The sequence below is a fragment of the Lissotriton vulgaris genome, chromosome 9 (assembly GCF_964263255.1).
Source record: "Lissotriton vulgaris chromosome 9, aLisVul1.2, whole genome shotgun sequence".
NCBI classification, from domain to species: domain Eukaryota; kingdom Metazoa; phylum Chordata; class Amphibia; order Caudata; family Salamandridae; genus Lissotriton; species Lissotriton vulgaris.
Window position 1 is genome coordinate 966,410,057 of NC_141697.1, and position 13,457 is coordinate 966,423,513.

At 43.9% G+C, this 13,457-nt stretch overlaps 1 protein-coding gene across 1 annotated transcript in view; it reads left to right on the plus strand.

Moving 5' to 3' along the window:
* The window catches only part of MAPKAPK3 (MAPK activated protein kinase 3), a 282,502-nt gene that overhangs the window by 249,274 nt on the left and 19,771 nt on the right, over positions 1-13,457 (plus strand). The window contains exons 10-11 of the mRNA XM_086938816.1: positions 2,334-2,419; positions 9,859-9,939. Of these exons, the coding sequence (XP_086794942.1) occupies positions 2,334-2,419; positions 9,859-9,939 (167 nt within the window). The remainder of the gene's footprint in view (positions 1-2,333; positions 2,420-9,858; positions 9,940-13,457) is intronic.

Here is a 13,457-nt window from a genome sequence, read left to right on the forward strand (position 1 = left end):
GGAGAAGAGGATAGGTCAAAGATGAGCTGGAGGTCATCCGCGTAATTATAAACGGTGACCTCCAGCTGCTGAAGAGCGAAGATGAGGGGAAAGATATAAAGATTGAATATTAGGGGAGACAAGGAAGAACCCTGGGGGACACCACACGTGACGGGGAGTGGGGTGGTTGTGAAGTCTCCTAGCCGGACCGCCTGAGTGCGGTCCCTCAGGAAGGAGGAAAGCCACACCAGGGCTGATCCCTCAATTCCAGCCGCCTTGACACGGGACAGTAAGATGGTATGGTCTACCGTGTCAAATGCGGCGGAGAGATCGAGGAGTACCAGCGCCTGGTGTTTGTTGTGATCCATACCCTTCCTGAGGTTGTCCAGGACTGATACCACGACTGATTCAGTCGAGTGCCTAGGTCGAAAGCCAGCCTGGCGGGAAGCCAGTCCCCCATTGGCCTCTACGTGGGTGCTGAATACCGCGGTGACATAGCGCACCAGCACCTTGCTGAGGTAGGGCAGCAGGGAAATGGGGCGGTAGTTGGCTGAGATGGATGGGTCAGTGCCAGGCTTCTTGAGAATGGGCACTATGGTGGCTGATTTGAGCGTAGGGGTCACGACTCCCCGCGCTAAGGAGCTGTTAAGGAAGGTAATGGGGGGTTCAGGGCAGGAGGAGTAGATTTGTTGGAGGATTCGCGCCGGACAGATGTCTGCCGGGGAACCTGATTTTACTTTGGGAAGTATCCCCAGGAATACCTCTTCAGTGAGGGGGGGGATGGAGGTGAGAAGGTTTTGAATAGTAGGAGGAGAAGGGTCAACAAAGGCAGGCGAGGGGGGGGGGATGTTGGCCTTAATGGTAGCGATCTTGTCAGGAAAGTAAGTGTTTAGTTGGTTGCATAGGGGCTGGGATGGGGGGATTTGAGGTGAAGCCCTATCGGAGTAAGCCAGGTCCTGCACTATGCAGGCTTGTTTTCAGCAGTGATTATTTTTGTTGAAAAATAAGAGGTTTTGGCGGCAAGGATTGCGGTCTTGTAGTCGGCGAGTGATGTCAGATAGAGGGTTTTAAGTAAAGGACAATAGTTTTTCCTCCAGTGCCTTTCTGCCTGTCGAACGGACAGTTTAAGTTCTTTTAGGTGGTCATTAAACCACCTAATAGACTCCTTGGGTCGCCGAACGGAGATGCGACGCAGGGGAGCCACTGAGTCACACCCTCTAGCCAACCAGGTGTTGATAGCGTTGGCTTGAGAGTCGGACGGAAGACCAGAGAGGGACGGGGTAGAATTCCGAAGGTGAGACGTCAGGGTGGGAAAGTCAACTCTGTTCCAGTTCCGCGCCTAGGTGTTTTTGGCGTGGGGGACTTTGGAAACCGGGTTGAGAGAGATGGAGAAGGAAATAAGGGCATGATCAGACCAAGGACAGGGGGAAACCGTCACCGGGGAGACTGGAAGATTAAGGGACCAGACCTGGTCAAGTATGTGACCATGAGAGTGAGTGGGGACAGAGATGTGCGACATAAAGTTTAAAGATGTGAGAGACTCAGTGAATTTTTTCGAGGCTGTGCACTCAGAAGGGTCCGATGGCCAGTAATTGAAATCTCCTAGTACCAAGACTGATGCATAGTTAACCACCAAGTTGACCAGTAGGTCTTGAAAAGCAGGCAAGAATAGAGGCGAAGACTGGGGAGGACGGTACATTAGAAGACAGGTGATGGGGGGGGAGAAGGCGAGGGAGCGAACTGTAAGGAATTCAGTGGAAGGAATGGGGGGAGAGGGGATGGTTTGAAAATTTAGTTCCGACCGAGCGATTATCGCCACTCCGCCGCCAACCCTACCCGCTGGACGATCAGCGCGTAAGGCCACGTAGGAGGGGGGAAGGGTAGCCAAGAGAACGGGTTGCTGTTGGAAATTAAATATATATATATATCTCCAACAGGCAACTTCTCTTTTGTATGTTAATGAAGTACGGGCCACACAGATCTAGTCAGGTAAATTGTCGGGCAAAACAACAGATGCGTTTAGAGCAATCCTGCTCTTGGTATATATATATTGTTATGCACACACGTATTCAGATTTAACTGGCTGTGCCCTAAAACAATATCTTGAGTTAAATAATGTATAACTGTCAAATGTTGCTCAGACGTTATTGTAATTAGGAATATTATGAATTATACATAAAATGCAGGAAATATTTTTGTCAAAAATGGAGGGATGTGGATTGGAGGGAGTAACCGTTGATAGGGGATTAGACGTTCACTAATGCTTCTATCATTGTATAAAATATGCTTTTTTATTCTTTACTTTTGTAAATGTAAATGAACCCTAAGTTCTCCTGTTTTCCATGTTTATTTAGCCAAGGAAATGATTCGGCAGTTGCTGAAAACAGACCCAACTGAACGTATGACCATCACAGAGTTTATGAACCACCGTTGGATAAACGTAAGTTTGTCTATACTTTAACCTTGGCCTCCTCACAGTCTTCCCTTCTTTCTTTGTTAACTGTCTCTGCCCCTTAAACCTATACATAAACCTCAGCAGCTTGACAGTGGCAAAATGTATTACATTGGTAATCTATTTTATCCCCTTTCAACCATCTCTGTTAATCTCCTCCTCCTAATCCCCTAGTTCTAATTTCATGCAATTTCTGGTAGAACATTTGTGAACAATGCATATCAAAAATTAATGCCTGCCACTCTTTAATTACATTCGGCTTTCTATACACATTAAACTCCCAGCATCTGATCAACGTGCAAAAACAAATGAGTCACATTTCTTTGGAAAAAACCTACCTGGTTTCCCAGAATTTTTTTATTAAGCCTGGGTGAAGTTCATGGAGTTTTACTCCGCGGATCTATGTAAAATGCCAGGAAAACTCTGCTGTGCACCGCGGAGTTACGCTAGCAGCGGAGTCTGTGAAGTTGTGCTGTTCGCACTGATTTTTAGCACCAGGAGTTTGTCTCACTCTCTAAAATCAGCACACGAGGCACTATGCGTTACGCCAGAGGGCACTGCAGCTTGAGTAGACATTGAGTAGACATTCTGCTCAAGCTGTAGCTTCCACAAAGTGAGCAGTCGCAACCTGCCACGACTGTCCGCTAAGAGAAATCTCGCTAGGATGATGTCTAGCGCGTTATTTTTTCTCGTAGGCACTTGTCAATTTACCGCTGGCGAGCCACATGAGAAAAAAAACTCTGCTCTGCGCCACTTCGGAGAGTTTTTCGGAACTCAGCACGGAGTGGGCAAAACGGGAAACAACACTTACAACGCAACTTTTACAACGCACTACCTTTACAATGAAACTTTTACAATGCAACATCCATTACAACGCAATCCATTACAACACAACCATTACAACGAATGTCACTACAACGCATACCACTACAACGCATGTCATTACAACGCAGTCATTACAACGCATGCCATTACAACGCATACCTACACTATCCAACAGTTTCCCTACTGTTGCACCCCCTGGAGTTAGAATAGTAATTTTTACCCATACACAATCCAACACTTACCCTACTGTTGCACCCCCTGGGGTTAGAATAGTACTTTTTACCCCTACACTATCCAATACTTACCATACATGCAATGTAATGGTATGTGTTGTAATGGTATGCGCTGTAAATGTAGTATGCGTTGTAGTGGAATGCGTTGTAAAGGTAGTTTCAAAGAATTTGTTGTAATGGCATGCGTTGTAATGGAATGCGTTGTAATGGATGTTGCGGTGTAAAAAATGCGTTGTAAAGGTATGCGTTGTAAAAGTATGCGTTGTAACGACATACATCCGGGCAAAATTCCACCAACTCTGCCTGCAGAGCGGCATTCTTCACCCATCCCTAAATTTTATGTTCTCTTCCCTGGCAAGACTCAGAAATACTTTACAAAAAGTGAAAACTAAAGCAGTATTATTCCCTCTTTAAAAAGAGCACAATGTAATGCTAAGGAATCTCCCCATTGCAACAGGCTTTGCTTTGTGAAGTTATCTCAATCAAGCATAGAGCACATCTGGATGGGGTTCGGACATGTGAATCCTCAAATTACAGTCCTCATACAAGAACTAGTTTTCGACAGAAGGAAGACTTTCTTATTTCCTATACAGTTGTCTGAAATTATGCCCATTCGTGATTGTAAAGCCAAGGGGTAATCTCAAAGAAGGCCATAGGTCTACCAACTGAAGTGGAAAATGTATTCTGTAGCGTAAAGCTGGTAAGTGATGCTGGGTGCAAGCCATCTACGGTAGACATCTGTGTTTAACCTGAAATGAGGGTTTTGTATGCTTTCAAGTTAAATTATTCCTTAAGTCCTCATAGTAAAATATAAAATGCTAACCATCGCTTAGAGACAAATCAGTGCATGTGAAAACTAAGCAACTGTTTATCACTGCCAGGAACATATTCTATGAGTCACAGGACTAAAAGGGTGAAAGAGACTGTTGAAACAAACATATGGCCACCTTAGTTAGCAATCAACTTTTAGGCACTTTTCCAAGTCTGTTCTGGGCAGGAACAATTTCACAACATTCCTGCCATCAATGTTAAGATGATTTTATAAAAGGTTTCACGAGTCTCAGAATTTTTTTAAAGAACAGACACAATGATACTTTTGTTAAAATTGTATTTTAACACAATTTTATCCCCAAATTAAGAAAGTGCTACATGAAAGAAGTCTAAAGTTCACCAGTGCATACCTTACATTGTCTCTAGCTCCTTGGTGAAGTAATGACTGTAAGCAAAAAAGAAAGAAATGTGCGACATAATTCATATTCATTGGTACATTGGAACTGGTCATTTTTTAACTTTTATTTTAATATTCACACTCTTCCCAAACTTTTACATTTGTAAAAAAACATAAATAGAGGGCAAGTAGGTGCTCCAAAAGTAGGTTAATGGTAGAGGATTAGCTCAGCAAAAAACATCAACTTCTATTTGGGGAAATTGCAATCCAAAACATTTAGGAACATTCTCTCAAAATAATTTTATATGGTGGGGCAGAATTTGCAGGCTCCAGGTTGACTGCCTTTTTCCGCCGGAACTGTATTGCGGGCTCCACTTTCTACCCATTTTTGATGTGTGGAATTTGGAGCAGGTTCTGACACTAGCTCTGCTTTATAAGTGGACTTGATTGTGCTTTCCCAGTACAATAAAGGAAGGCATTCATGTTAGCTCTTAAGGTTTTCATATGGGAGCATCAGTGCTGCGTGAACATGAGGGCAGAGCCACTATCTGGCTTTTGCTTTGCTGAGTATTGAGAGAGAAGAGTAGTACTGCTGTTCAATTCTTGGCATAGTAGAGGCCCTATATCGCCCCCAGAATTGCAGTGGGGATATCGAATGGGAGTACTGGGTAAAAGGGGAATACCGTGCTTGAGACGATTGGTTGTTGCTAAAAATGGCGCTGGAAAAGCCCTTCGCATTGATGTTGGAATGAGGAGGTGATGTGGCTTCTTTACTCTTTATTTTTTGATAGTATAGAGCACAAGGATCAAAGTTGACAAGAGAAAACCTAGGCATGATAGGATAGACTTTTACAGACCCAAGACTTCTACTTGGAGTTTTAGACACCATGAGGATACAATGAAGTGTCCTCCGACTTTCAGTGGAGCGAAACGCACTCTATGGGCCTGATTAAGAGTGTGGAGGCCTTCCGACGTCCTCACTCATGTTGGCACAGCTGTGGCAGTCCACCGTTTGCTGTATTATGACTTCTAAAGTCTTACCTGCGGCTGGACCACCGACTGCGCCAGGGAACAGTCGTTCCTTGGTGGTGGCGGAGCTGCGACGCAATGTAAAATGCTCCGCTGGACTGTTCCAGTCCCGTTGAGCTTTTTTTTTAGTTCCTGCACCACCAGCCATTTCATGGCGGGAGCCCCACCCTGAAAAGGCTGGCATTGCAGGAGTAAAGGCCCCCATGCCTCCCCCGCAATGGGGATACATTCAGGGGGATACAACATGTGTCCCCCTGTCTGTATTCCCCCAAAGTTTCAGCACTTCATAGATGTCACTGTCCATGCCGTACTGCAACTTTTTTTGCTGTTCCTTCGCAGTCAGACTCCCACATCATCACAGAATCCCTTGCCTCTGCAATTTCCAATGATCCCTCTGTACCTTTCAATATATTGGGGAGCCTCACATTTAAATCAATCAATCACTCTGTCAATCAAACAAAGCAATCATAAAATCAATCAACAATCAATCAGGCAATTTATAAAGCGCAACTGCTACTCTCAGAGAGTGTCCCAGTGCTAAGAAAACTGCAACACCAGCCCAGCCATAAAGATAGCACACTCAGACAGCCAGATCAAATACACAGGTTTTCACACATTTTCCAAAATAGGTTGCTGGACCTAATCCTGTACACCAATTAAGTGGGAGCTGATTCCATGCTCAGTCCGCATGATAAGTGAATGACTCTCCATCCTGCTTCATACGTCTGATCTATGGGAACAGAAATAGAAAGGACTCCAATGAACAAAGAGATCTAATCAGTTGGAAATGCAGTAGTGTCACATAGAGATAGCTGGGCATGTGCTACGATAAGCTCCAAGAACCAAGATTAACATATGAGCAGTGAGGTCTATTCTCCAGATCTTTGCATTTATAATGCAAGCTTTTCAGCTGGATATCATTTTAAATCTCTGTATTTCAACCTTTTCTTATAGAATTGTAATCCTGGTTTCAAGCCCAATCAGTCCTTCTGACAAAAGAGCCATCTTCTTGTCTAATGAACCCATGTTGTTGATCAGCATATCTGTTCTTGAAGTTTTCTCAGAGCCCTAATTGATTTTAAAAGGTTGCACATGGGTACTCACAAACTTTCTCTCGGGGGCCAAATTTACAGTGTGGTTTGTGTCTGAGGGCCGCACTGATGGGGGCGGGGTCAAGGGGGACGGGACGGGGCTAGAGCTAGAAAAACTGTGACCATGAGGTTGAACACAGGTCCCTGCAGCGGACGCCTTCGTCCACTGAGCCACCAGACTCGACACACACACACACCTCTCTCTCTCTCTCTCGCTCTCTCTCACCCACCCTCTGTCACCCTCACTCTGACTGTCTCTCTCTCTCTCTCTCTCTCTCTGTCTCCCTCCCTCCCCCTGTCTGTCTCCCTCTGTCTGTCTCCCTCCCTCTGTCTGTCTCCCTCCCTCCCTCTATCTCCCTCCCTCTGTCTCCTTCTCTCTGCCACCCTCCTCTCTCTCTCTGTCTCCCTCCCTCTGTCTCCCTCCCTCTTTTTCCCTCCCTCTCTCTGTCTCCCTCCGTTTCCCTCCCTCTGTCTCCCTCCCTCTGTTTCCCTCCTCTGTTTCCCTCCCTCTGTTTCCCTCCCTCTGTCTCCCCCTCCCTCCTTCTGCCCTTCCCTCAGTCTATCTCCCCCTCCCTCCCTGTCTCCCTCCCTCTGTCTCCCTCCCTGTCTCCCTCTCCCTGTCTCCTTCCCTCTGTCTGTCTCCGTCTGCCTCCCTCCCTCTGTCACCCTCCCTCTGTCACCCTCCCTCTGTCACCCTCCTCCCTCTGTCTCCCTCCTCACCCTCTCTCTCCCTCTCCCTCCCTCTCACTGTCTCCTCTGTCTGCCACCCTCTGTATCCCTCCCTCTGTTTCCCTCCCTCTGTCTCCCCCTCCCTCACATGTCTCCCCCTCCCTCCCTCTGTCTCCCCCTTCCTCCGTCTGTCTCCCTCCCTCTCGTCTCCCACCCTCTGTCTGCCTCCCTCTCTCTGCCTCCCTCTCTCTGTCTCTCTCTCCTTCTGTCTGCCTCTCTCTCCCCTCTGTCTCCCTCCCCCCTCTGTCTCCCTCCCTCTGTCTCCTTCCCTCCCTCTGTCTCCTTCCCTCCCTCTGTTTCCCTCCCTCCCTCTGTCTCCCTCCCTCCCTCCGCCTCCCTCCCTGCTTCCCTCCCTCCCTCTGTCTCCCTCCCTTTGTCTCATTCTCCCTCTGTCTCACTCTCACTCTCCCTCTGTCTCAATCTCCCTCTGTCTCACTCTCCCTCTGTCTCCTTCCCTCCCTCCGTCTCCTTTCCTCCCTCTGTTTCCCTCCCTCCCTCTGTCTCCCTCCCTCTGTTTCCCTCCCTCCCTCTGACTCCCTCCCTCAGTTTCCCTCCCTCCCTCTGTCTGTCTCCCTCCCTCTGTCTCCCTCCCTCTGTCTCACTCTCCCTCTGTCTCAATCTCCCTCTGTCTAACTCTCCCTCTGTCTCACTCTCCCTCTGTCTCACTCTCTCTCTGTCTCACTCGCCCTCTGTCTCTGTATCGACTGCACGTCTACACCCGAAAACTGATCTCACTAGTCCGCTTTAGTCTGATGTCCTGGAACTACTGGGTCACCCACCATAAAGTGTTGTGGTGCACAGGGGTAGTGTGATTCAGCAGGGGAAGGCAGCGCTAAGCTTCTGCATATTTCTGCAACACCACTGGTCTGTTGTAGAAGTTTGGATCCAAGAAGGTACCAGAGGAACAAATCTGAGTGGGAAAAATCAGAGTGGGCACAAAGCTCCTAAGTATCAATACTCAACCTAAAGTCTGAGTGATCTTGAAATTAGTCATGGTTTTAAGTGAACAATGATACAACATGAGTAATGCAGAGGACTTCATTAAGCTTGAAGTTCACGAAACCTAAAGATATCTGCTTGTGTGTTCAGAAAAAATAACCGGGCGGTTTGCCGTAATGGGATATAGAAATAAAAAATCGGTACCCTAAATAAATACCGAAAGTGTTGAGATGAAATACTTTCACTATGAAATATTCTATTTTATAAACACAAAGGCAAGGGTTTGTGTTAGGCTTAGGTTTAGGATTGGTTCAAGACATGTTTTAATGCATTTCATATTACTCTTTTAGAATTGTAGTAACAGAAATCGTTACTGTTGTTCTGGTATGGAAATGTCATTTTTAATAAAAATAAATGTACGTTTTTGTCCAGTTAATTAATGTGCACATCTAGCAGTTGGGAAATATTAGCTTTCCTAACATCTTAAATTGTGTCAAGTTGAGACAGGAAGGCGGAAGAGCATTGTAAAGCTCACTCATTCAATGTAATTGGTATTTTAAATAGTTGGATTATGAAGAGGAAATGCCAACCTATTGTAAAGCGCTCTGATATCCTTTGGGATCTTTTTCGCGCTATATTAAACTTTACAAATAAAAAAAAAAAAACCTAAAACCCCTGTTTACTTTCTGCTTTCTTACTTCTTGCCTTTGTCTGTCAGCAACAAATATGAGGTTATTGATGGGAAAAGGATTCAACAAGCAGGCAACCCTGTGTCTCCCTCCCTCTCTCTCTCCCTCTCCCTCCCTCTGTGTGTGTGTCAGCCGGGACTGAGACAAGACAGCTTCCAGGCGCACCCGAGTACTTCACAGGTCATTAAAAGACCACTTACTCGTTAATGAGGCTTTGATATGTTTCACCTCTTGGCGCCCCTGCATGTCCGCTCTGACCTTCCCTGGATTCGCCCGGCCGCATAGAGCGCTGCTGCCACCGGCAGAGTTTGGACACAGGACACTTAAAAAAAATATTTAAAAAAGACACAGGTAGGATGGCTGCAAGGTCCGCGGGCCGCCAAGGAAGGCTTGCCGGGCCGCTGGCGGCCCCCGGGCCGTACTATGAGTACCACTGGTATCTGACCTGGAGACCATGGTGGTGTTAGAAAGTATAATACCACAATTATACTATGCTTTGATGGTACTCGGGACATGAAAGCTGAGCATTATGGATTCTTTAGAATTCATTATTTACAGATGAAGCAGCTGTCATCTAATGTGTGTGTGTGTGTGCAATATTGCTTTTTTCAGACGAGGAAGTGTTGTCTTGTGAGATAGACTGGGTGGAAGTAAAGCATCCGCTATATGTTGAAACTCACCTGGTGGAGGAGTACTTATACGTCTTATTTTTTGTTCTCTTCAGCAATCCATTTCAGTGCCACAGACACCGCTGCATACAGCCCGTGTGCTTCAAGAAGATCAGGAACACTGGGATGAAGTGAAGGTGAGTGGAGCACAGCAGGAGCCACATCACACACTTAGTAGTAATATACAGTTGCCATCATGGTCGGTGTATAACATGCATGCTTTCAATTTGCACATCGTTTGTTCACTGCAAGAGTCTTCTGACTCGGGGGGGGGGGGGGAGGGGGGAGCTCTAGTGGGGCCTCAAGTGATCCCATGGGGCTCTGGCCAAAAGAAGCATTATGCTGATAACATACCTTGTTTTCAGTGGATGAAAAAATGAGCGGCAGTAAGCCGCTCTTTAATGGGCAATCTCTAACATCTTTTTTCATTTATATCCTGCCAGGGAGAAGGTCAAAAGGGAAGCAACTCCAAATATTCTTCAAAACCCCCACCCCCATTTCTAATAAACACAATGCAGATACTTTTACACATTAGTAAGGCCTGTCTGACCAGAATAGTATGTTTGGCAATCGTGTATTTGATTATATTTTTAAAATGCTAACAGAGGTTAGCTGCAATGTTTAAATAAGGCCAGACATATTTAAATATTGCCAGTTTAATAGAATAATGATGACAATTTTGAGGGTGGTAGTCCGAGGATTTTTTTTTCAATGGGGGGTCTTGGCATTAAAAAGTTTAAGGACCCCTGGTGTACAGTGACCCAGAATTTAAGGCAGGTGTGATATTAGGCACAGACTTCCCTGCAGATATTCCTCATAGTGTCTAAAATCATGGAGCTGGTATTTTCCACTGATTAGGGGCCTATTCACAAACTTCATTTTGTAGTATGTTTATTAGTGCTACATTAGTTCTACTAAACTTGCTACAAAATTCGGTTCATATACCTGTGAGAGAAGATCTACACCTCCACTTTTCCTTAGTATTATGTGAAGATATCTCTCCTCAATTAAGTATACATGTTAATTGTAAATATGGGAGGGGGTCAGGGGAGTGACTGGAAAAGGGGAAATACATACTCTTAAAGGGTAGAGGTTGAGAAAGGAGTAAGGAGTGGTAAATGGAAGGTTAGAGAGAAGTTTAGTGAGAGACATGCATCCACCCACAAAAGAGTAAGCCCTGTCCGATTCACAAACTGTCCTTCCATGGTTACTATGGCCAAAAAGGACCCAAAACAGTCATCAATGTTCTCTGTCTCAGAGACTGAATAAGTCTAGCACCTTCCGTGGCCACTCACAGGCACTGCAACACCCTCTCAAAGAAAATAATGGAGATAAGGACTTAAAAAGAAGTCCCATAGGAACTAAAGTTAAAATAAATTAGATAGTTGAACATATATATTTTTTTACATTACATTTTCTTTCATGGTAAAAAAATTCAAAAAATAAAATATAATTATTAATGTATTTTAAATGATTTGATCAAACTTTAAAAAATATGCAACTTTATTATTTCTTGGAAGAATTAAATTATTGTTAAATAGTTCTATAAGTCACTTTTAATAGTTTCAAATGCATAATAAAAAACATAGTGTTTTACTTTTGAAGGGTTTTCTTTTAACTAAACTGCAGCAAAATAGATTTATTTTTTACATTTCTTATAATCAATATAATTACATTTTTATTTAAAATTAAGTTAATCCTGTAGAATGTTTTATTATTCAACATTTAAAATACATAAATAAAATGAATTACCATTAATATTTAGCACAAAACACGTTTCTATATTTTTTTCAACTTTAGTAACTTTAATATTTTTCCTTACAGTTTACCATAGAATGAACTCTAACTGGTCCGACATGTGAAAATATACAAGAAGTATATGAACACTTGTACATTAGGGAACAGCTCCAGAATTATGGGTGTGGGTGCATATATGTCTGCACTTTTGAGTAACTTTATACTCATCGATGGTGAATAGCCTTAAGTAGTAAAGTTACTCAAAAGTGTAGGAGTAAACTCACACATTTAGAATTACCCAAATGTATGTTTACATTTATGAATATGCCCCAAGGATTTCAGTCAACCCCTAGAAGACCACATTTCTAAGACCTGCTTGCTACCTCCTTTAGTCGTTGCCATTTCTGCCTTCAATCTCTGTGGCTGTTTAACAATCTAGGTCCTGGATAGATTGTTTCGATAATATGATAATAGGGGCTGTTTTCCTAACTAGTTACATCTTTTGTATCTCTGATATTGGCCTCCAAGCTTCCATTACAATATGGCTGGTGGTTCCACTCTCTCATTTCCCCATTCTCCCAATGGTGACTGTTGCTGTAGCTCGTCTCCAATTCCGTGTTTACAAAGGGTCATAATGATGGAAGCCTCTGTATATCTATAGCACAACATCCTGTTTGTATTCCGAACTGTCCTTATTCTATTCAAAATAAGTAATGCTCAATTCAGCTGTTTAGTTTTTAAATATCTAAGGGAACCATCTAGTTGTAGTAGAAAATATCAGGCTCTACTTATGGTCAACCACATTGGCCAAGTAGTCAAACGCTATTGTCAAATCCGAGGATTGTGCTCCATCGGAATAGTATTCAGAAACCAGTCCTGTTTACTGGCAGACAAGCTCTCAACACATTCCTATGTTTCCATGTTCTTTCTGCTTATCACAACGAAGGTAACTGACAAGGACACATAAAAAAGTCAGGCTTTTAGGCTTACTCATCAAATAAAAAAACCTTTGTCTTCCCCCATCATTGCGTAGGCATTAGGGCTGTTTCATATCATCCTCTTACTAGGGCGCGTCATCTGTGCAGTGCATGACTACTGTGTCTCCATGACCTATGGTGTGGAGTGAAAGGGTGGGTGCTCGTTCTCAGATGCCTAAGCTTATCTACCGAATGACACAGCTTTGCTAATAAAAAGACAAGACCTCATTAGTTTAAAAGCATTTCACTAGCATGTCATAATCTACACTGGCTTACTGCCAAAAAAGAATCCAGTTAAGGCAATTTGAGTTGTCCACAAAACACTGTATTTGATCCCATTTGCAGAGAAAATCCAATCTGATTCAGCAACCAGAAAGCTCTGCTCGAGTAAAAATAAAAGGAATCTACTGCTCATCAACCCATTGTACAAAAGAGAGAGTTTCGGATCAGGAAGCGTTCTTAATTTTGTAATCCACACCCTTGAACCATCTTCCTGATTCCATTATGGTTATAAAGAAACATTTGAATTTAAGTACCTACTAAAAACATTTTTAATTTCCTGATGATTTTGCTCTTTCGGTCCCTGACTGATATCCAGTGCCAAAATGACAAATGATAAATGTTGCACTTTAGAGCTAAATAAAAATAAAAAATGGAAATTAAAAGTTCTTTCTAGTTCTGTCGCTTTCAGCCTTCCGGCTCCACTAAAATGCTTCTATGGCTGATGGGCAACATCTACATCTGCTACAGAGGAAGCAGCACAGGTTCATAGGGAGCTTGGCTTAAAAATCAGCTATGTGTGAATCCGTGGTAGATTCTAAGTAGCTCTGTGTTTGATCCAATTTACTTCTTCCACCTTCTAGATCATGACTTCCCTCTAAGAAGTGCTTTTCCAGCAGGGCTCAGGGAGTAGATGAAGCTGTCCGCTCAGCATGCCCGTG